The 24470-nt window shown below is 42.9% G+C and overlaps 1 protein-coding gene across 3 annotated transcripts in view; it reads right to left on the bottom strand.

The window, feature by feature from the left end:
• LOC147241433 (cadherin-7-like) overlaps window positions 1-24470 on the bottom strand; it is a 117647-nt gene that overhangs the window by 86441 nt on the left and 6736 nt on the right. For 2 of the 3 annotated variants that reach the window (XM_086190719.1, XM_086190718.1), the window contains one exon: window positions 19489-20079. In XM_086190719.1, the coding sequence (XP_086046845.1) occupies window positions 19489-19725 (237 nt within the window). In that variant the 5' untranslated portion in view covers window positions 19726-20079. Of the gene's footprint in view, window positions 1-16145; window positions 16237-19488; window positions 20080-24470 lie in introns of those variants that run through there. The other variant, XM_086190720.1, reaches the window with a different exon arrangement.

Raw genomic sequence — 24470 nt, 5'->3', positions numbered from 1 at the left:
GGACGTTCAACAATGTTCGCTTTTTTTCCATTAAGTAGATTTACCTCAGCGCTGCTCTATCAAAGCCATCTGACTGAGCGATATTTGGCTGGATGCTTCCCACTGTTGAGTTTTTGTTCCAATCTGAACTTAGGTTCTAGCACAGTCGGCTAACGGACATCACCGAGCTCATTCGCCTTGACAGGTAACGTTGACTTCCATTAACAGTCTCCAGAATGAGAATGCCAGAATATTACTCAACGTACTCACAAATGACCTCACATTTTGACAACAACTTGTTGCCAGAATCACACATAGCACAGTACAATTCACCCTTTATAAACACTGAAGCTGATGCTAATTCGTTAGCCGAATCGTTAGCCAAAATTGAATTTGAACAGTCTACTCTGACTTTAAGACAAATATGAAGTAAAGTGAATATTTCCATAATGATAAACTCATTTTATTTGGCACACATAAATGGATGAGGTCAGACCTGCAGCATGTGTGCACCTTATGTTTTTAAACAAAGGAAGTTATTTATATTGCAGGTTTAGATAAGACATATACACGTTAATTTGTCAAATTTGAGGTCAAACAAGAGTGTCGGCTCACGCCACATTTATATAGCGTTTTCTGTTCAATTGCAGCTGGCCTTGTATTCCTCACTGAATCAATTTCCTGAAGATACATGTTTTTTGTACGTTAGCATCATGAAGCTCTTGTATCAAGCAGCTCATTTTAGGTGGAGGGAACAATCACGATAGACACTTTTTATGAAAAATAAAACTGTTTGAGACTCATCCCAAACCATCTTCTTCATTGTGTTTGATGCCTGGTATCGTTTCTTAATTCTATTTGATCCTGTTAATTTGACAAATCTGCAACGATGCTTTAAAACTTTCTAATAGCTGAATTTTGCTGTAATCAAGAGAAGTTTCACAAACTACACAAGTCGTACAACACCCGAATGACACATTTTTGTGCAGCTGTAGTATTTTCTCCGCTCTACATGTGATTGTGCGACTCTACTGGCATAAACAGAAGCCACCTCGTTTTTCTGCAGGTCCGGTAAAATCAGTACTAATTAATGGAGATGTCAGGGTAGGTTTTATTTTGAGAATTTCAAACTTGTTACAAATGTGAAAAAAAGCCTCTAACCTCATGTGTGATGAAAAGAATTCCATCTATGCTACAGTCTTTAAATAGAGTCCTGAGAACAAAGATGCAAAATGTTTTGCATGTATGAAACACTTTGAACACTGTACCTGCAAGTTTTTGGCTAGCGTGTGCATGCTATGTAGTTAAAAGAGCACACGTGAACGCTGTGAGAGCTTCTGGCAGGCAGGCAGCTTCGTATCATGTAGTTTGACTGAAGGAATGCCATATAGAGCCGATCTGATCTTCTATGGGAAATAAAACAGGCACCAATGACCCCACAAAGCATTCACCCGGCAGCATCGGTCCACCGCTAATTACCGGGGAAGCTTCCTGCTTGCAGTCAGAGGCGGCTTGTGCCTGTCCACACTGCACCATGTCAATGCGTGTTGATGGCAGTGTCTTAAATGACTTGCACTTCATTGCACCGAGCTTTTTGATTAACACTGTAACATGTATGAAAAATGCATAAAACCAAGCCCATCTTTTCCACATTTTCTGACAGCGAGTGAGACTCAGCTCCTGCACTTAGAGCTTACGTGATGTCAGTGAAGAGTCAGCAGATAATGGCACTTTAGTTTTCTCATTTTCCACCCCTTTAATTTCCCCGCTGTAGGCCTTTGTGTGCATACAATTGGATTTTTTTTCTTTTCTTTTTTTTTTTTTTTCCTGAACTTATAGTAGCATAAATTTCCTACGACATAACTTTTTATTCTCAGTTTGAATTTTGGACTTTAATTCTGGTCAAACATTTGCACATTCAGGCCTGCAACCGTGTCCTCTTTTTGCTGGTCGCAGAGATGCAGGACTTTCAGCTTTTGACTCTACACACATATTCTGATCCTATTTGACGCATTGCTCTGCTGGACTGAAGTCAAACTGTGCTCACAGTGCACCAACTTTTCATATCAAATATCCCTGTGGGGAATCTCCCCTCTGACCAATCCAGTCCCGGACTGCAGCCTGACCACTGCAGGAGTTTGAAATGAAGATGAGGAGATATGTGTTGGGGGGGGGGGGGAGACAATGCATATTTCAGTGCAGATCTTAATGTAGTTATAGTTAAATTACTTGTATGAAATGACCTAAACTGCAACAAGTTATTCTAAAATATGCTACTTTGGACTGCAAATTGTAGGCAAAAGAAGTAGTTTCCTGGGTTGATGGTGCAGAAAAAGACATGCTCAGAAAATTCTAGTTTTTGGTTTGATTTTAGGGTAAAAAGGGTTCCAAATGGGGCTATTTTTTTTTTCCCTCCCCACCCAAACAGCAAACCTCTTCTCACAGTTGTAGACATTGGACACCTCTGTCTTCTTCGCCCGTTTCAGTTCATCAAGAATGCTCGCCACAAATCGCCTTGGGGGTGAAACTAACAAGATATCTGGGATATAACGGGGAGCGCAGAAGTCCAGCCAGTTTAAGTCATGAATATTTTTTGGCAGCAAATCTGAGATCAGCTACAAACTTTGAAGTGGGTTTCTTCAGCGTTGCTGGTAGGACGACGTTTACAGGGACACGACTTCTGAATGTCACCACAACATGAAAGGCTGCCCTGGATTGCTTCTGCAATGCAGGGTTACTTTCTAAACTCTCCAATTATTTCAAAATATCTTTTAAGTTTTGCAAAAAAAAAAAAAAAATCACCTTGTTTCATTAACAAAAGCTGTCACTGAAAATCTCCCTAAAAACACACGGTTTTATCACCAGAAACCTGGCTGGAAATATCAGAGTGTCTCACTGAAAGCATCCAGGTTTGTCACCAGAAACGAGGCTGAGAATTCCAGACTTTTTTCATTAAAAACATCAACTTTTGTCACCAGAAATGCACCTGAAAGTGTCCTGACGTCTTTATACAAGTTTCAGCACCTGAAAACTTTTCACATTCGGGACCCTGGCCTGGATCAGAGTACTCTTTAGCCCACTATGAAATACCTGACCCTGGAAACTACCTGAAAATGTCTTGAAGTCTCAAAAACCACCTGTTTTTGTTGTTGTTTTTCCATCACCGGAATCATGGCTGAAAATGTCCCAAAATAACGTGTGTAAAAAAACAACAACAACAAAAAAACCCAACCATATCTCTTCAGAAAGTGAAAGAAAGCCAAGTCTCATTAAGTCGTCAAGCACAGCGAAAACTGGACCTCTGCTTTCTTTTCTTTCGCCGTAAGATGGCATTTGCTTGGAGACCCAATCGCACGAAATGACACACAAAAAAAAGCAAAGAAGGCATTGTGGTAATACACGAAATGACACACATCTTTTGTTGCACAAACACAAGCAGGAGTGGCTTCAAGGCCTCCTGTCTTCTATTCTTCCCTTGATTATGTGGAATTCAAAGAAACTACACTTTCCACTTATGCGGGAACATCGTAACCTTGTTCCAGCTTTCCATTTATTTTTTGATTATCTGTGAAGCACGTACGTATATATATATATATATATTGTGTACATATGACCATATGACTCAAGCCTCCCTTCAGTTCTTGGGGGTGGGGTGAAGAGACACACCTGATTTATATAATGTAACCAAAGCCGAGCGCTGGTGGAAAAGAAAAGGAAACACATGGATAATGCCATCTCTTTTATACTACTGACTGTGCCGCTACGATCCAAAGGGATTATAAACAACTCAAACAAGCAGTACTACTTCAAACAATAAAATACCTTATTAAACCCCAACATGAGAGGGCCTTTGGGAAGGAAGACTTTTGATGTGTACACAATCCCTCCAGTAGTGAATATATTTAGTCTCACCCACAAAAAAAGAAGAAAAAAAAAGAAAGAAAGAGGCAAGTCACTCTCCTGACTCCATTCTTCATTCTGAGGAACATCAGGAGCCAAATTCAATAACGGGCCGAGATCATAGCCCAATCCATCTCTGAATCATCCCATAGTCTTTGCATAGCCTTGGCCCCCTGGCATAATTTAACACTCAAACTATGAACTCATCTCCTGCATAGAAAATGAATGGGCAGGCTTCCAAGTACACAGTATCTTCATAGAAATCCCTGAAAATGTATCTGGAGTTCCAGCTGGAATCAACTAGCAGAAAGAAAAGGAGGCGAAACTGAACGGGATTCGGTCCGAACGGACGGAAAAGGATGAGTCCGCACACGATCCTGCAGCCGATCCAGAACCAGCAGCGAGACAGAGAGCAGAAGCAGAGGTCGGGTATTTCATTGTAGGCTAAAGTGGACTCTGATCCAGGCCCAGGTCCCGAATGTGAAACCACGCTCAGAAAGTTCGAATAATGGCCTAGAGAGAAGAAAAGAAATACAAAGTAAAAAGGATGGGGGTGGGGGGGGGGGGTAGGAATTGGTGACAGTATAAAAGAAAATCCAAATGGCATGCTTAAATTTCACTCCCAACATATCCTCGTTTTTTTTTTTCTTCCCCTTTTTCTTTTTTGGGCTTTTTAAATCCTAAAATCCAGCACAAGAAAGCAAAGAAAATTACTACTGAACATTCTCTGCACCAGCCAAGATCCACTTATCCCTGTTGTCCCTGAAATTGAATGAATGCTTTGGGGTAAATGAATGAAAAGAAACAAAATTGATTCGGCCACCAGCTCCCTTCAATACAGTGAGGGCGGTTATGCTATTACGGGTTAGCTCTGAGCCCTAAACGTCTGATCCGGACCACATCAAATATTCATAATCAGTCATGTGGACTCAGTAATGAAGGGGGGAGGGAGGTCACTGAAGCATCCAAGTCCTAAATCGACCAGTCAGACGGCGCCACCTCCCTCAGACACAGAGAAAGTCACTTCTTAAACTCCGATTATACACCAAATGATTTGACCTTGAAGGAAATGACAACCGAGCCGTTGTCGTTGTCATAGATGCCTTTTTAACTGCACTGCAGGGCAGAAATATAGCTTTAATTCTATAGCATGTATTGGATTATCTAGCCGCTTTCCAGACTCCCCCCCCTGGAAAAAAATGTGATCTATTTTTTAACCCTCTACAATCCTGTGAAACAAAAATTTTGCTGGGCAACTTTTTCTTAGTAACTTAAAAAAAAAAAAAAAAAACGCCTTTATGAGCTTGAAACTCCAACTTTATAAAAAATACATAAATTTGCCATGTTTCTCTTGTCATACTTTAATATTTTGGAGAGAAACCTGTTTTCAATCAGGTTTGGACCTAAAAAAAAACATTGACCTCGACTTGGAAAATAAAAAGCACTTCCCCTCATGAGGGCAGAGGAACGACTGATGTGCACAAATGGAGTGAACAAAAGGGATGAATGAAGAAATGTTCAATCAGGATTTGGCATCTGCCAGTGAATCCGTCCACATCAAACTTGGTATCACGAAGAATCGGTTCACCAAACTTAATGTCTGGTCCTTCAGGAGCCAGGAGAGACTCGACCAACTCATAACAAGCAGACGGAGTGGATGGAAAAGCCCTTAAATCCCTTTTTTTCCCTTTCCTTTTACATAATTTCAACAAAAAAAAATCTGCCTGAAATCTTCTTTGTACGGAGGAATAAAGAGAAGAAAAACACATTTGGTATCAGAAAACAGCACCTGATGTCTTACAAAATGGACCTTCACAGCTGGAATGTGGCGATTTGCCGGTACTGAGGTGATCCTGTTACTTGCTGGTTATTAGCAGCTAAGCTAACACTGCACCACTCACTTCAGCCGCTTCGAAGAATACCCTGTCAATTTCTTCGTCAGTCATTGCTCGCGTGTCTGCGTTTGTTTTTCCATATAAAAGCCTGTTTTCTTAGGCAAGTGATTTGTCTGTAAATGCGTTTGACATGTCGCCCAACAAAAAAGCCTGCGTCTCATCCTCTCTGCTTGCTGTTGATTTGAGGTTTGCTAATATCAAAGCGGACCCGCAGTTCCAAAAAAACGCACTATCAAGTCTGCCCAAAGGCAACATCTGTTTTCCAGTGGCGCATGATTGAAAGTGGAGGCCCAAGATTAAGAAAGCTCCAATTAAAAGCTGCCCCCCCACCCCACCCCACCCCAGCCCATATGCTATGATGCAATTATTGATTATGCACAGTTGAATAAATAAAAGCAGTCATGAATTCATCAAATACAAACATGCAAAAAACGAGATAGGAATCATAATTAACTGACTTTCCTGCATTGAACCCCAGTGCACTTTTTTCCCTTCTTTATCTGTGGCCGTTCCAAACAGCAAAACAAAGTGTGCATTATCTCCGTGCTCTCCTACTGCCAAGTGGTTTTTATTTTTTCACACAATGAACCAGTGACAGGATCTTGGGCTGGCACCAATACGGCCTGCAAATGATAAAATACACCTCCAGGAGCAAAGGTAGCGAGGCACCATAGTGAATCACCGACATTAGCCGCTGACTGGCTCATACAATATTCTAATAGCTCTGTGTTGTTATGCACAGATTTCTCTCGCCGTAGCAATGAGCCCCATCGCCAGTCGAGCCACAAAAAAAAAACAAAAAAACCATCAGACGAAGGGGAAGAGGAGGACTTGACCAAGATCATTAAGAAATACTGGGAAACTGTGACCCCGTGTGATTATATAAATATATATTTAAGAACATCACTCATATGGAAATAAGCGCACTGCACTAGCTATTTACTTTCAACAGGGCTCAAAGTGAGGTAGGTGTGTGTGTGTGTGTGTGTGTTTCATGCTTTCAGAGTGAATGCCAGAGAAGAAAGTTGTCGTAGAAAGGCTATACTAAGAGCTTTTTCCGGTGCATGTAGGTCATTTCTCCTCCCTGTGGAAATACAGCCTGTTTTAGGATTAGGAGCTATGATTCATTATGACTGAATTTAATTACAGCAAGAGGTGGCCAATGCATCCCCCGGTTTTAGCATATTAGGGTCCCTTCATGCATTGGATGGTAAATGTCTGGAGGAGGGTGAGGGGAAGGAGAGTGGGAGGATGATGGTGTGTGTGTGTGTGTGCGAGAGAGAGAGAGAGAGAGAGATGGGGGAGGAGGTAGAAAGCTTCAGGTTACAACGGTAGAGCGGCGATCTTTACATGCACTCACACAAATAAAAGTAGATTAAGGTGAGTAATGAGGTTAAGGTGACAAATTTGGATAACTCATTTATGGGTTTCTCTCCACTTCTTCCAAAAACTGTTCTGACGTCAGAATCAACCTTCAGCGTGTTATAAAGGGTATGTAGCGACAATCGCACGAAACACACACAAACGCAGCTGCTTTTAGGAGGGGAGCCTCTCAGCTGACATGACAGTTCGGACCACAGAACCACTGGTTCTTTGATGTGTGCCTGGAAATCAGGTGTCCGGATCAAGTACCTGATTTCAAGACCTGCATATGTGATTTCAACACCTGATTTTAACAGCTAGACATGGAATTTCACCATCTCTGTACCTGATTTCAACACACACACACACACACACACACACAATTTCACCATCCATCCCTGAACCTGATTTCAAAACCCACACACATGATTTCGCCATCAATGGACCTGATTTCAACACACACATGATTTCAACATCCATCCCTGAACCTGATTTCAAATCCCACACACATGATTTCGCCATCAATGGACCTGATTTCAAAACCCACACACATGATTTCACCATCAATGGACCTGATTTCAAAACTCACACGCATGATTTCACCATCAATGGACCTGATTTCAAAACCCACACACATGATTTCACCATCAATGGACCTGATTTCAAAACTCACACGCATGATTTCACCATCAATGGACCTGATTTCAACACACACATGATTTCACCATCCATCCCTGAACCTGATTCCAAAACCCACACACATGATTTTGCCATCAATGGACCTGATTTCAAAACCCACACACATGATTTCACCATCAATGGACCTGATTTCAAAACTCACACACAGGATTTCACCATCAATGGACCTGATTTCAAAACCCACACATATGATTTCACCATCAATGGACCTGATTTCAAAACCCACACACATGATTTCACCATCAATGGACCTGATTTCAAAACCCACATACATGATTTCACCATCAATGGACCTGATTTCAAAACCCACACATATGATTTCGCCATCAATGGACCTGATTTCAAAACCCACACACATGATTTCACATCAATGGACCTGATTTCAAAACCCACACACATGATTTCACCATCAATGGACCTGATTTCAAAACCCACACACATGATTTCACCTTCAATGGACCTGATTTCAAAACCCACACACATGATTTCACCATCAATGGACCTGATTTCAAAACTCACACGCATGATTTCACCATCAATGGACCTGATTTCAAAACTCACACACATGATTTCACCATCAATGGACCTGATTCCAACACCCACACACATGATTTCGCCATCAATGGACCTGATTTCAACACCCACACACATGATTTCACCATCAATGGACCTGATTTCAAAACTCACACACATGATTTCCCCATCAAAGTACCTGATTAAAATCATTCTAAAAAGAAAAAAAAAAAACATTGGTTGTTAGACGGTAAGGCTTGACTAGGACATTAAACCTCATTACTCTCAAACAGAAGAAATGCAGAGCTGGTTGTGGTGAAGTCACAGTTTATCAGTTCATTCATAGCACAGCATTACCTTTGTGCTTCCACTGATTGCATCTATGCTCTCAAAGTTAATTAAAATTGGGTTTTTTGTGAAGACTATCTTGCTGAGCAGAACTTTTAAACCTAAGGTGTTAGTTTTTTTTGCCATAGATTGCTTTCTGTTGGTGGGGTGGGAGGTGGGGGGCTGGGATTTGTGGTGATGCAAACTTTCTGGTTGGCCTGTGCATGTGTAGGAGACAGTAATGGATGCTAACTCGTTGCTAGCCACCAAGCCGTCCCGGTGAGCTGCGCCTGGGGGTGCCAGAGTGAATGAAGCCTTGAATTGTGCAGGACCACACACACTCAACTGTCAGTTTCTGAAAGTACACCGAGGTATAATTAATGCAACAACAGTCTCCCTTCATGATTATAGAGCTGTTGGAAATGCTTCAGCTCTCAAAAATAACACACAACTACCCCACGACGGCAGTTCTATTTTGACAGTACACGGCCAAGTAATAACATCTCCACAGCAGAAATACAACTGCATTAACCAAATTACTCCTCCTCACTTAACCTGAAAACTGAGATTGTGTTTTGCTCCTAGGTGGATGTTTCTGAAATCACACCATGGCAGAATGTTGCGGAAATAATCAGATTTCTACCGCAGCTTCAAATGGAATAAAATGTTTGCTAAGAGTCACGTTCAATGCCGTTTTGATGAGACTTTCAACCTGAAGCATCAGCGGGTGATACATAATAAATCAATCTCAAAAAACACACTTAGCACAATGAGCGATTCTCTGCCTCTGCGTGGCTCATAAGAGAAAAGCCTCGATATTTTTAAAGCCTGCACACAGAAAAAAATTCGACTTTTTCCCATACAGAGATCATTTCAGACAAACATCCAGAAGAAATTCAATTCATCCATCCATGAGGAAGGAGCGCTTTTTTATTCTCTCTTTTTTTTAAACAAAAGGCAAACGGCTATTCTTCCTTTCTCTTAAAATACAACTTCACATCCGGAGTGGAACAAGTGGCAGACATTTAACCGTTTAAAAAAAAAAAATTTATAATATATGAACTCGCTGAATGTAGTTTAGCTCCCGTCATGCGTACATTATTCAGTGGAGTGGAGGAGGAAGCTTGATTCCACCATTATACTACACACAACCGTCTCCGGGCCACCTGTTATCTGCTTTTTAGAGAAGAAATGAAGCTTGAAAAACTTTGCGTTGATTCATGGTACATCCATACTCCCAGCTCAGCCTGTAGAACCCTCTTGAATTATTCAAGATCTGACCTGTTGGGTAGATTTCTAAAAGCCAATACATCAGCAGCAGGAAACATCTACGTGCCATATTTGGACAAAGTAGCACATAAATGTCTGGAAAGCTCTCGTGTCTGCTGAACTACATTCTGATATGACAAATTTAGGAAATATAGAGATAAATCACAGGAAATGGAGTGTGGCCCGACCCCGGGAGAGGCCGAAAAACTCGCCCCACCACTGCATTGTAAGAGAGGTCGCCACTTTTGTATGAATTTGTTTTGCATTTCAAACAACAACGCTGTACCGACACTTGTAGTTTTTTCATTAATTTTCGAGGACAAAGATGAAACAAACATGGAATGCAGCCGGTGTAACGTGTAAAATATGACAGAGAACCATCTGCTTTTCCATCACGTCTCCTCCTCCGCCTGCCTGCATGTTGTAACAGCACCGGGGTGACGGATTCATTGGGTGTCGTACATTAAGCGCCTATATTCCAAAACACTTTTAGCACAGCTCTTTTATTTCAGCGTGTGGCGAACAAATGTGGCATTGTTTTAGTCACTTCACATGCTGAGCCATATCAAAATGCCGAGTTGCACCTTAAGAATGTTTTGCTGAGGGCTGGAGGACTTTGCCTAAGTGAGCAGGGATCAACCTGTTCAGGAACACTTAAGGTTTCTGTGGTAGTTTCAAAAAGAACCTTGCGGATTGGAGGAATGTATGGATGAGCTGTACGTCAGCCAAATCTGAATAAAAGGAAATAAAAGTGCAGCAGAAAGCGCCCGGCTGTGCAAAAGCAGCAAGAAGAGTGTTGAAACCAAGCATCCAAGCACCTGTTAGTGATTCATCCAGCAAATCACAGCGACCCTAAAACGACAAATACAACAGTGCAGTACAGTGCAAGCACAATTAAATGTATAAATGCTGCACCCACGGGTATCCAGTCCCCTTTCTTATTTGATTTTATTCTGATTTTTTCAAGGAAGGAAAGATTTTGTTCAGTAAACTGCTGGTAAATAAACTTCTGCAGCGCCGAACACGACCTCAAAATCATACCGTGACTTTTGTATACCGATGCACGTACGCCATCAACTTTGCCAAACAAGAAAACGAGCTGTGTTGTATGCTGCAGGGGTTAGCATAAAGCTAGCGGGTGTTTGCAGCAGAGAAAGTAAGCTAGCAGGCCATCAACAACATTCTTCTTCATCATGCTTGTCAGGTTCATAAATAGAGGAACTGCCGGTCCCACTAGAGTCCACCTGAGTCTCTGGCTGCAACACTTAGGACCTGAAACTAGACAGCCAGCAGGCACACTTATGCATAGCAGGGAGTTTGCTCCAAATCCTTTATTTCACGGGCATTTCAGTTTATGTCATTAATAATTGGCAGTTCTACATGAATTGAAATGCCTGTGAAATAACGTCTTTTAAGCCTTAGTGTGCCTCAAGACGAGTCTGGCTTTTGTCCCCATGTATTTTATTCTGTTTATAATGAACGCCTTTTTGTTCTGGACTGTTTATTTCTTGAGCATATTTAAAAACGCAGTGTGAGCTGAAGAAAGCCTTGTACAAAGAGAACATTAGACGGAGAAACACACCAAGGACGTGAATCAGAAGCAACATAACAGTAAGAATGAGAACACAATGGCAACAACAAGAGCTGCGAGCTTGACAACAGGTTAAAGGATGAGTGGGCCACAAAGGCCAAAGAAAAGGAATTATGGTCCAGATTTAAAACCAGAGATGGTGGGAGCACCTTAACAAACAGCCAGACTTCTCCTCTAAGACCGGTGAGTTCTGTGATAGAAGACCAAGCCTGACCATTAAGAGTTGTGAAAAACAATCACTTGAATTCTGACATGAACAAAGAGCCAGTGAAGAGAGGCTCCGACCAGGGTGAAGTGATTTCTGAGTAGCAGCCAACATCCTTGCAGCTGCATTCTGGACCATCTGCAGGCGAGTTAATGAAGACTGCATTAGACCACCTCGGAGCACTTGACCCTCGGTGCCTCTGTCCATTCAAGAGTCTGAAGAGCAACAACTTAACACCAGTGTTTATAATTGCACTTATCCTGACCCGTCTACTGGATGGCTCCACAAAACAAGGTCCATATGGGCCTGTAAATAAATAAGACATCCAGTGCATCTTTTATATTCCACAGACAGTCTGTGTGGGTGACCAGAGGTGGTCGTCAAGGCAGGATTTACTGCTTTATTTCATGCTGGAATCAAATAATCATTTAATATTCAACTGAAGAGGGATCGAATTTTGATACCCACTTCTCGTGGTTCCTCAAATTCAAATGGATTGCAAACAAGAGTTCTGGACCAGTACCAGGGCTGCACCGTATTTGCGTTAGACGGCAGAAATAATAGAAATTTGGTGCATGGTAGACATTTGCGCTGTACCGTCCTGTCGTCGGTGATGTCATCACACCTGCCTCAAAATGACTGCAAGCACAGAGAGCAGAGCAGGAGGAGCTGGTCATGGAGCTACGTCCGTGACTTTGACAGATGTTGGGGGAAAAACAACAACAAAAAAACAACACTTTGCCAGCTGTGCCGAGTGACGGTGACGGCAAACAGGTCACACGAGCAATTCATTTTACCATCCGTTTTGCAATATAGAAAACATTCTTTTGTACTTCTGCTATAAGTTATTTGAGTTTGTTTGCGTTATTTTGCACCATTAAGTGCTGGGATTTAATTTTGAGTTTTGAGTTCTGCTTTCTGCACAATAAATGCTCTAAAAATCCCACTGCATCTTTGCTTTTTATTGTAACTTTTAAACTAAAATTTATACCGGGATACAAACGTTCCCCGGGAAGCGATTCGATTTATACCGTGACATGAATTTTAGGTCGTACCGCCCAGCCCTGACTAGTACTAGTAAAAGTTAACTGAGTAATCAGAACAAGGCAGCCGAGTCGTTTCCCACAGAGTCATCATTTTGTATGTACAAATGTTTTTTTGTTGTTTTTTTTTTTGCAAAAAATCATTTGTTCGATGAGGCGAAGGCGAATCTTATACTTGAGACGTGTGGACGTTTGCAGCTGAGTCACATTGAGCCAAAGCAGGACCTCAACAGCGTCGCAACCGTCTGAAAATATCTCACATTCCACCAAGAATGTCCTGCATTCAGCTGGAGGGTCTCGCTCGTACCACTGGACCTTCACAGGGTTATGAGATGTGGTACGAATGTCTCGTGGGAATGCGTGGAGCGCCTCTGATCAAGGAATTCTCAGCAGTTCTTTTTTTTTTCTTGAGGAAAAAATGCAGTTCAGCCTCCTTGAGTCTTGAATCACTTCACAGTGTTCCATCGTGACTTTGTCCTGACCTTTTGTGGATTCTGACTTGAACTTTACTGGACTTCATTAAAAACACAGCCCTGGTGATTCTGACTCCAGGCCTGGCGACTTTATATATATATTTATAAATATATATATATATATTTATATGTTATATGAGGCGAGAGTGCGAGTGTAAACAATGTTCCTCCGCTGTCCTCTCCTCTACCCCACTGATAACTACCCTCAAGTCTGGTTTACGCTGCTGTTGTCATCCTCTTTGATTCCCTGGCTCAGATAAAGGCTTCCCCACCATCCCAAAGGCCCCCAGGATGCCTCATGAGCTCCCCCCTCTGTGAGCTCTTGTCCCTGGGTACCGTGTGTATGATGTCCCTCCTGTCAGCTTGAATCACCCTCCTCGCCGGCTCAACATGCTGCTCTCACCACTCCCCAGCTGCGCTGATCTGTTTGCAGGCACCAGCTCGTTTGAGTGGATGCTATTGAGACTGACCTTTGCAGCAGCACCGTGGGCTCTATGATTGTAACCCTTTTGACAGTGAACGACTAATAGAATGCTAATGAAGTAGCTGGCGTACTTGCATGTTATGTTCACACTGCTGTTATGATCTATGGGATTGTCACTGATGACCACCATGAATATCATTTTGTTTATTAAACTGAATTACTGTCACACACACACACACACAACCAGGATCTTGGTACCTGGTCAGCCATTACACCAGTCACGCTCATAAAAAAAGATCTAATGGCTTTGTAATAAATATCATGATCATCACGTGTTGTAAAGACAAAATATGTAACAGATGGAAGATGGAGGTCTCCAGTGAGCGATGCTGCCGTGTTTAAAGTGGCTGTGAAGCGCAAACTGAAAGCGGCACAAAGGAAAACACAAAAAAAAAGAAGTGGAACGCAAAAAAATGAAACGAATAATCTCGGTGGCGAGCGAGAAAACCCAACAGACGACAACTGCACCATCAGCAATGGTCGCCGGTTCCTGGTGACTTCCTTCTTTTTCCGGAAGAAACCGACGTCCTGTTCCGTCCTCGTGATGTCTGATTAGCTGCATCTTTTTCTCTTTTGTTTAATTGTGGTGAGATTTGTTTTCAGGGTTGTTAGTAGAATTACACTCAAACAATATGTACAGTATATACACACATATATGAGGCCGAATTTCAAATGTGCTCCATTCAATTGTGGAGGCAAATCTGCTCAACTTGGTTTGGTCGGGTTCACCTTGGTGTTTATGTTTTGAGAGTTTCTATTTGTCATTGTTATTTGCACTTCACAGCCGCCTTAAATATTTCATTTTTCAGTCACACTCGAAGCCATTTGTTTTGCATTTTACTTTTTTTTTTAACATTCAGCTGCTTTTTTTTCCATTATCATTATTTGTAAGGAAGAAAAAGGATTTTTTTTTTTTTTTTTTTTTGGGCGAGTGTAGCAGGAGAGCCCTTCCCGGTGCCACCTGAATTACAGGGTGAAATAAGTCCATCCATTACTCGGGTGGTTAGTCCGACTGCCAGTTTTGAAGACATCTACGAATAAGTGAAATTCAGCATGCTGTGTCTGCCGGCTTGCCTGTGATGTGAGGCAGCACTCTGCCGCAGAGGCTGCGAAATTCTGGAGTCACTTGAACATAAACAGAGCAGTAAAAGACAAACAAACAAACAAAAAAACCAAGATCCGTCTGTAATGGCTCGTAGCTTTAGAGAAGTTATTGAATTAAGGGAAAATATTCGGAGGGAAGCGCGGAGACAAAGTTCCAAACGCGACATTGAATCGTCCCGGAGAAGCTTCCTATTTTCAACGGCTGCAAATATTTAGCCGCATGAAAAGCCTGGAGGAAATGTTAATCACGTCATGTTTACCAGTAAGTGTTGTTAAGTGGATGAGTTGCTCCAGTGTTTCTCGCTTGTTTAAATATGTGCGTCACCAATTTGCGGTGGAGGGAGGCTGTGTAGTCTGACTCTCTCTAATGTATGTTTCCACTGGCTTGATGCGACTGTAGCTGATTCCAGGCCAGTACACTTACCCCAGGCACAGTGCCAAGGCATAATGAGACATTTGGTTGTGAAATTCAGAATCTGACAGAATGCATTAAAGCCAAGCAGACTGCAGATGCAAAGGCAGCAGCCGGGCTAAAGTGATGACTTCCCATTTCCTACTGACTGTATCACATTTCCCTTTGCTCCCAGTCCAGTAAATGACCGAACTGTCAGGCGACCGGGCCGCTGCGTGGATCCCTGTTGTTTGTCATATTAGAGACACATTCAGCAATTATCCGTCAGTCAGTTTTTATCACCTGCTACAATACAGTCTTAAAAATGAGCTTCGGTGGCACTTTTTTTTTATATACATTACAGCAGCTATATTCATTGCTAGTGTGGTCATTTTCTTGACATGGCAGGACCTTGTCAGGTCAGGGTGTCCCGCCCAGACTTTTAACAATTGCCCTTGTGCGCACAAACGCACATGTGACAACTAACGGAACAAAATATGACAGCTCCCGGAGCTCCCGGCCAAGGTTCTCCACCCACAGGGAGTAAATGAGTCCGATTCTTCAGATTTCTGAATGTAAAGATGGAGCCAGGCTTCTTTTCCACGCCTGCTGCTACGCTCCCCACCCTTGACTGCTGGTAATACAACTATAAAGCTATGAATACCAAACACAATAACAGATCAATCAATACATGCTTGGAGGGAGAAAAAAAAATGAAAGACTACCTGTTAGACAGGGGTTGCAAATGAGCGTGCGCTGATTCCATGTGCAGATCTCTACACATCCATGAATAAGTAATCAGTCTGCTCACGTCCTTTGGGATTTACTAACAAGAAAAGCAATCAGGTGTATGTAAAAGAAAAGAGCACAGTGCTCTCAATGGGCAGCACAGGACAAGGACAAAACATACCGGACTCTTCAAAAACGACTCCCTGCAGTCGTCGGGTATCAGCGACCGGACGAGGAAGGATGCTAAGATGCTACGGAGGCTTAGACAAGAAATGACCTTTAGCCGAACTCCAGCGGTGTCACAAATATGCTCATTCTGATTTAGATGCTTTCCCGCTGCATCCCTCTGGCAGAAAGGGAGAAGTGAACAATAGGACAGTCAAATGTATCCTAATTCCAGCTGGAGACGCTAATCCAGTTCAGAGACAGCAAGGAAATGGGCTTGTGAGAGCAGACCCAGCAAATACATGCAGATGAGGATGATTATCCTGGAGATGAGCGGAAAGATGAAAACTAATTTAATAATAAGACCAGAAAATTCTCTGAGATAACGGGGATCTGGAGACCAATCCCAGACCCATCTGGCCTTCGCCGCACGTGCTGGAGAGTGCTTCTCCAGGCGGGGGCTGTCCATTTACACCGCCGAGCTGAGAGCTGGGGAGCATCACTGCGGTGTAAACCAAATATTTCACAAAGAGGGACTTCAATGTCAGTAAATTCCAAATATGTAAAGACATGGATGGTGAAATAACCCCCCCCCCCCCCCAACGCATTTCCCCAGCACACTATTTTCTACTCCACTTCCAGGGACTACTTTTAATTATGTTCCATACTATTGTACATGAGGTATTAATATTTCAGAGGAGGAATATTAGCATTACTAGTTCTCCAGCTGGATGACCTCAACCAGACCTGATCTTTGTTAAACAGATCTGCCTCAAGATGTAAAGGTTTCTTCTTTGGCACAAGTTACACAGATGCCACCGAAGACGCCACTGAGACGCCATGATCCCATCTAGCAGCTGCTGTTGATGTCACTGGCAGCAACGGTCCAGTCGAGCTTCCACGCCGCCACTACGCTCAGTGAGGTCACAGGTTCAGATCACTGACTTGAAAAATCAGTTGATACCTGCTAGAAAACTTTAATCAAGACAGAGCTTCGATCCTACTTGGATCTACGTCAGATCTGGAGAGGCGTCGCAGGAGGGGGGGGGGGGGGGGGGCACATCTGTTCAGTGGTTGATTTAAAACGCTCTCTCTCCACAATCAATGGAGTAAAGAAACTACGACGTAGCTTCAACAGCGTCGCTCACGTGACCATACAGTCTCCATACACGAGGATCAACAAGACCGTTCATGTACGATACGTCACGACGTCTCTGTAATCAAAGAAAATAAAACGCCTCTCAAGAAGTATTTAAAGAAAAAAAACATCAAGTGTGTGTGTGTGTGTGTGTGTGTGTGTGTGTATGTGTGTAGTCGGTTTCACAGTCACACAGAAGAATTAACAACTTGTCAAAATTGCAACAACAGGCAGTTTTAATTAAATTTTTAATTTTTGGTGCATGTGTATCCTATCACAAGAAGAAGTATTGCTATGGATTGCAGTATTGATCTTTTGTATTAAATATTTGGTAGGGTTTTACTGATCCTCTGTATGTTATGTAGATGCATGAATATCAGCGATGATGAATTGTTAAAGCATCCAATTATAGTCGACGTAAACAAACCCCTGTATAAAATACTGCCTAATCCAGATTACGACTTGTTTTACAGTATTTATTTGCAGATTACGCGGCAGTTGTTGCATTCGAAGAGTTACATCTTCAGATAAAACTTCTCAACTTATGCATGTAAAAGCTTATAACTACTTGCTTAGTGATACGCAGGCCACACATGACGGCCTATGAATTGTTTATTGATGCCTGAAGAGGTGTTTGCACACTCACACTCACACACACACACACTCACACACACCCCTCCCCCTCCCTCCAGGGAAATGTGATCCATATTAGATTACGAGTAACAGTCATATCCAATTCATTCAAATTAGTCATTTTGTCAATGTGCTCTCATGTTTAATGTACTGTTTGCGCTCAGCTTTAAATGTCACCAGGCGGGTTTGGTGCTCATCCACCAGCCAAAACACGCATTACACTGCTCCATCTACCTTGGCAGAAAACTGACAGTACAAAGACACACTTGGGTAATTATATAAGTAGATATATACATGCTCTTCTCTTCTACTGCATAGATTAGGATGACAGTTACCTCCCGGTATTGTGCCCCTGCCTCTACACTTACACAAGTATATGCTTCAACATAGCTGGAATGCACGATGTCTTCCTATCCTTGCTTTGCTCCATCAGTTTAGGATTTTATATAGGGCAAAGCAATATGTACAACTCTTGTGTCCTAGATTTTGCAGGCCGTTATAGTAAGAGGTTATTGATATGTGTATTAGTGCACTAAAACTGCTCCCACAGCTGCAAAGAAAAAAGAATATCTGGAGACGTATGGATCTGTGTATCAGTTTACAAAATAGCTTGAGAAATGTTCTATGAGCAAATGCACCGCTTCAGGGACAGCACGGCCACGGAAAGCTTTATTTCCCATCTTTAGTACAAAAACACACTCAGTTGAAAGAATTGAGTTGAAAAATAGCTTCCGAAACAAAGAAGAGCAGGGGCGGGGCTAAATCAACACCGCCAGCAAAGGACAGCCCCCACTGACATACTAGCTTTTTCTGATCCGAGGTCAAAGGTTAGCACGGCGAGATACTGCGATTTCTCTCCGTTAGTTTAGCTTCTAAAGTTTAGCAACTGAAACTTCATAAGGGAGGCATCTGAAGGGGCAAGATGGCAGGTTTGGTTACCCATCAACAATTTGAGCTTGAGAGAATCGCCAAGAAAATGAGGCGGCGGGTGCCAAACACAAAACCACCCGGTGGTCAGAGTCCTTAAACCCCTGAATCGAAAGATGGCTTTTTCCCTTTTAATTCGGATACTTGTTTATATTGTTCGCCTGTTCAACATGATGGCAGATACATACGTATACAGTACATATATAGATACAAAGAAAGATTTCTTTTCCATGAAAATACATGGCTAAAACTAAATATGGCAATTGCAACCAGTAACATCCCACTATCAACCAAGCTTCACCTGGCAAGGGGTCGTGTCCTGCTGAGAGATGTTAGCTAGCTAGCAAAAAAACAGCTACATCAAGCCCAGTTTTCTTTCCCCAAAAATAGCGCAGTTCCAGGCCTGCAGGCCCCGATTCACTCATGGACGATGTTTTACAGAGAATCGCTAATACAAAGAGTACCAATACTGCTGTCCTCCTGAGGTGTACTACCAGAACCTCACCTGAACACACTGTGGATACGCCCACTTTTCCGTGTTCCAATCAAAATGTTACGCTTTCTACCCTCCTTCAGTCAAAGATGGACCACAGTGCTGCAACTGCACACTCAAAATGTCATTCAGCACGTTTTACGCTCATGAGTGCTACGAATCACCTACCTTTCCAACATAGAGCGGTTCATTTCCTGTGTACTCCTCTAACACGAAGAACTGGTTCCATACCCAGCTGCGTTTGTGCCTGTGCAGGACCTCCCAGGGGTCTGGATCAGAGTGTGGGGACTTCTCCAGCTCCCCAGAGTTTGGATTCAGGCCCCGACAGCCCATCTCTCGTAAGGGAAACAAGAGCGCCAGGAGAGCCAGAGCTCTACGTATGCCTGAGCAACACCACCCCGTCATCTGGGCCCCCTCCAAAAAAGCACAGAGGCCAGAAGGGGAGCAAAAAAAGATATATATTAAAAAAAAAGAAAAAGAAAAACAGAAGCTGAATGTCAAAACCCTCGGGGTTTTATCCACACAGTCGTGACCCTGTGCTTCACCAGAGAGGAAGTGCAGTCAGACGCTGAACAGAGCTCATTGGTTAAAAAAGAGTCGAGCTCTGCATTTTGCTGTGTTGCTCTTCTTCGTTCCTGATTGCAGACTAAAAGTGGGGTAATTCCTTCCACTTTGGAGCCGGGGAGTTGACATTAAAGCCGGCTAACAGGGTCAGTAACAGCCGGGGAGGTTTCAACGCCGAGGCCGTATAATTGGCACCTATCAGAACAGAGACAGAGAGAGAGAGACAAAGACATAGAGGAGAGAGAAACTCCCGTCAGCAAAATTACCTCTGTGACCGCACTCACTTTAGACAGCCAGTAATGTGCCTGCTGATGCAACGATAATGACATTTTTCACCAATCATAAAGAAATTGGTCAAAAATGAATAGACAGTAAATACAATCAACATTATGTCCTTCACTCACCTCCACACGAGCCAAATGGGCGGAAGGTCACAATGTTAATAAGGCTACGATGGAGGGAAAATGCTGTTAAATGCACATTAGCTCAAAGATGATGGAACAACAGCGGCTGTGCTGAATAACAAACGCCATTCAGCTGCCCCCCAATTATCGGCGCTTTACCTCACCAAGGTCATTATTTTGTCACATCGTCTTTGTATAAGATCACGGTGTAATGGCGGCGGGTGCTTGCCACTCAACACTAACAAGCCACATGATCTGTGTGGCCAGCTCTCATCGCTCAGATTAAAAATAAACCTGAGCCGTCAGCAGCAGGATGGGCCTGAGCGCTCCTGACCTCTACTCCGAGCGGCCTGTTCGCAGCCCGGCGAAAGGGATTTTTACTGCCGTCGCCGTTGTCGCCACTGTGACGGAATCCCTGAAACGCGAGGATGTCGGGACTTGTCAAAGCGGAGAACGGCATCTGCTTCACAACGAGTCATCGCAGTCCTCAGAGAGCGAGTAATTACACAAACTCTCTACTGTGGTTTGACTTTTCCCTCAGCAACTATTCTGAACAAAGAAAAGCAGCGAGCAGTGATGTCACAAGTGCGTGCAGTTTCTTAGGATGATCCTAAATGCCATCTAAACTACAGGAGGTCCTCTGAAAGCAGACAGTTAGAGAACTTGTATATTTATTTCCTCGCTGACCTCTCCTTCTCTCCCCTCTATGCAGAGTATTGGCAGGGCCCAGGACTATGAAGGTAATTGCTTTGACACACACTGACCTCTTACTTCCCACACAGATTCTCTAGTTTACTTCCTCTCTCTTCCCCCCCCCAGCAAAACAAAACCAGCACAGCTCACATCCTTTGTGATTTGTTCTACACCGCCATTATCCAGCGCTACGATTACTATGAATCACAAAACAGCATTCTTGTCACCTTCATGTTTGTGAGGAGACTCTTGAAAACGTACTTGTTAAATGGACACGAAAGCCCCTGCGTGAGCCTGTGGAATCAATTATTCTCAATCTGATGTGCGCTTGAAATTAATGCAGGGGAAAATACACAAGGAGGCTCCAACACCTTCACCATCTGATCCTGAGTCCCCGCCGTTGCATGGCAATTTAATGGTCGAGGTGGAAAGTGGAGCAGATGTGGCTGCAGGGCGGCGGGAGTCGGGAAGGCAGGTTGTCGTGGCGATATTGTGCGAGCGAAGACTGGAGGAGGGTCACTCAGAGCCAAGCGCCTTGTTTTGCTTGACCCTGAACACGGGGAGACGATAAAACTGGAATTGCAGCTGTAAGGAAGATAGCGACTCCTCTGTAACGGCGATGGTAGCATTAATACCTGTTAGTTCATGTGTAGTTACATGTAAGAGCGCTCAGTAAGTGTTACTTCAGCATAATTAAACATTAATTAATGCTGTTCATGGCACTTCTTTTACAGAGGGCTTACATGTGTCCATTTCTATCCACCATTGCTTCGTTTACATCAACACCATCAATGAGCGATCACGAGAGATGTTAGTTAACAGTTAACTAAGTGTTAATTAACCGATATCAACCTTTACCCTTCTTGTAAAGGACACAGGCTTTATAAGATCAGCGATGTTACTGCTTATAAGTCGGAATTATTAAAAATCTGTGCTGCAGCTGGACAATTTGCACAAGCCAGTTATTAACTACGCATAGGTAATGATTAACGATGCGTCGATTAACCTTTATTAGTGTGTCCTTATCGTAAGGAGTCACTGTATTTTATCATAAGAGGATGGCTCCTCTTGATTACTTGTCCAAATTTTAAAGGCGTGTGCCACAGCTAAATAACCCACACATGGCTTCACCGTTGACAAAGGGTTAACTCGCCGTTAGTGCCACTGGGTTTTTAGAAGAGGGGTTTCTTTTCCTGATACATGAGCAAGCAATCTGTGCAGTACCTAAATAATTTACACTGTATAATTAGTTGACTGTTAACTAACAGTTAACTAAGTATTAATTAACTGTTATGTGTCTTATTAGGTTTTGCTAGGGTTTTTTTTCACCGTTTATATCTCAAGCAATCCATGCAGCAGCTACAAAGTTGTTGTTTTTTTCCACAGAAATTGTGGAAAAAATGAAGGTCAAGGTCGAATATGAAAACTTTCCGTGTTGTCCCGTCGGTGTCGGGGAGCTGCGATAACGCAGAGAAACGTGCTGGTGTGAAGACTGAACGAGTGACAAAGAAAGAAAAGAGGAACTGGCAAAAACCAAAAAGAAGGCGCCCTCTTCACCGGGCTTTACCCACCAGTTTCACACTATAGAAAAAGAGTGAATGGAAGAAAATGGCTTCTGCTGAAGGTAGAATACCAGGCCCGATGTGTTTAAGGATTCAGACTGTGCAGCCAGAAATGCAAAAGAGCAGGGCGACCCCAAGGAATGGCCCAATCAGATGTCAGACGCCCTATTGTACTTCGTCTTACAGCCAGTTTGGGTCCTCCTGCTTTGGCAGTTTGACTCTTCATTTCTCAACAATTTAGAACCAGAAACTCTCTATGTTCCATCCTGCAAAGGAAAAATGTTCATGTTTTTAAAAAAAAAAAAAAATGAGAAAGAAAAAAACTTAAAATATTATCTGGCAACATAACCTTTGAGAGCGGTCAAAGCTGGACAGATAGGACTTCCTGCGGGAAAGACGAGTCATTGTCGGGCATTGTCGGAGTGATGACGCGAAATTAAGTGAAAATGTGAGATAAAGCGGCGACTGTAAAGCCTGGCGGTCATCCCCCACCCCGCTCTGTTTCTCTTACACACAGTGTTCTAATCCCATTTACCAGTCTCACAACAGGATTACCAGTGCTACAGGGCTCAGTAACCGATCGCATGTCTCCTCGGATTCATATTCTCCTCAATCATTGTGGACGCTCGCTGTCTTCACTCCTGAGCCCGAATCCACAACACCGCAAAGTCGATTAAAGCACTTGATTTTGGTTGTTCTGTTTTTGTTTTTTTTTATAACTATCAATGGCAGCGTGTTGACGTACATCCCCTGGATTTTAAATAATTTACTGAAGCCAAACAGGTTTGTTTTTTGTTTTTTTGAAGAGACATTAAGCCTGATAAAGCTTCTTCTTTCAAAGTAGCTACAGTTTTCTTGTAAGGAATAGAGTGGAATATTCCAGGGATCTTCCTTGTCAACGGGTTCACCTGAAGAGTGACAACAACTCTGCAGCATCTTCAGCCCCCCCTTAACTCTCACACCTAAAGCTTGAACCCGAGTCCTCCGGTAGAGCAGCAGCAGGAGGAGGAGGAGGAGGAGGAGGAGGGGGAGGATCTTTATTCTCACTAAACCACAATGCTGCCCTTTGAGCACATTTCTGCTACCTCATCTTGTATTCATTTGAATTCCTCTCGCATCCTTGGCAAGTAGTTCTGACGCTGAGTGACAGCGTGTACGTTTTCACATGCTGCACGGAGGGAAGGAACGCAATGTCTGGGAAGAGATTGCTGCTTGTCGGTGCTCCTGTCGGAGCACACGTGCTGCAGGTTCACGGACACACACAGCAACTGGCTTCATCCAACCCCCCTCCCCCCCTCCAAAACAAAAATCATAAGAAATAGGGTAATTCCCACATAATAAATCAAGAATTTCAAACATTTAAACCGGACTTCTACAACCCAGACACTTCAGTTACTCCAGACACCACTTGCAGCGTTAAAATAATCCCAGACATTTGAAAAAGAACTCAAAGAGATTCTGCAATATCACATAATACATCCATGTGGCCGCAGGCTTTCATTACACAGCCAGTGAGTAATTTGATGCATTGAACCTGCACAGCAGGACACATCCATCTATATTTTAACATCTGACGTTGTACTGATGATCGGGAAAACATATTTGTCCCCTCTGTTTTCAGTGTTTAAGGCGTCTGTAACTTTATGTGATAATTCAAACACAAAATAAATAAGTAAATAAAACTCCCACTGCAGCCGGTTTTTCATAAATTTCCTCAAAAGTAACCTGAAATGGTGTGATCTTTTTTTTTATTATTATTGTTATTCCAAGCTCACTTTATAGGACAGTTTGGTTAAAAATAGCACAAGTCTAATAATTAGCCTGCTGGTATTTCCCCCCCACCTCCACCACCACCGTCAGAGCGATGGAGGATGTTGCAGCCAGTTGTGAGGCTGTGGCGGGCTGGTTTGCAGCAGGTTTCCCTCTG

Source organism: Aulostomus chinensis, chromosome 21, assembly GCF_037954235.1.
Source record: "Aulostomus chinensis isolate RoL2024-O1b breed Wild chromosome 21, RoL_Achi_v1.0, whole genome shotgun sequence".
NCBI classification, from domain to species: Eukaryota; Metazoa; Chordata; class Actinopteri; order Syngnathiformes; family Aulostomidae; genus Aulostomus; species Aulostomus chinensis.
This window is presented reverse-complemented; position numbering and strand designations above follow the sequence as displayed.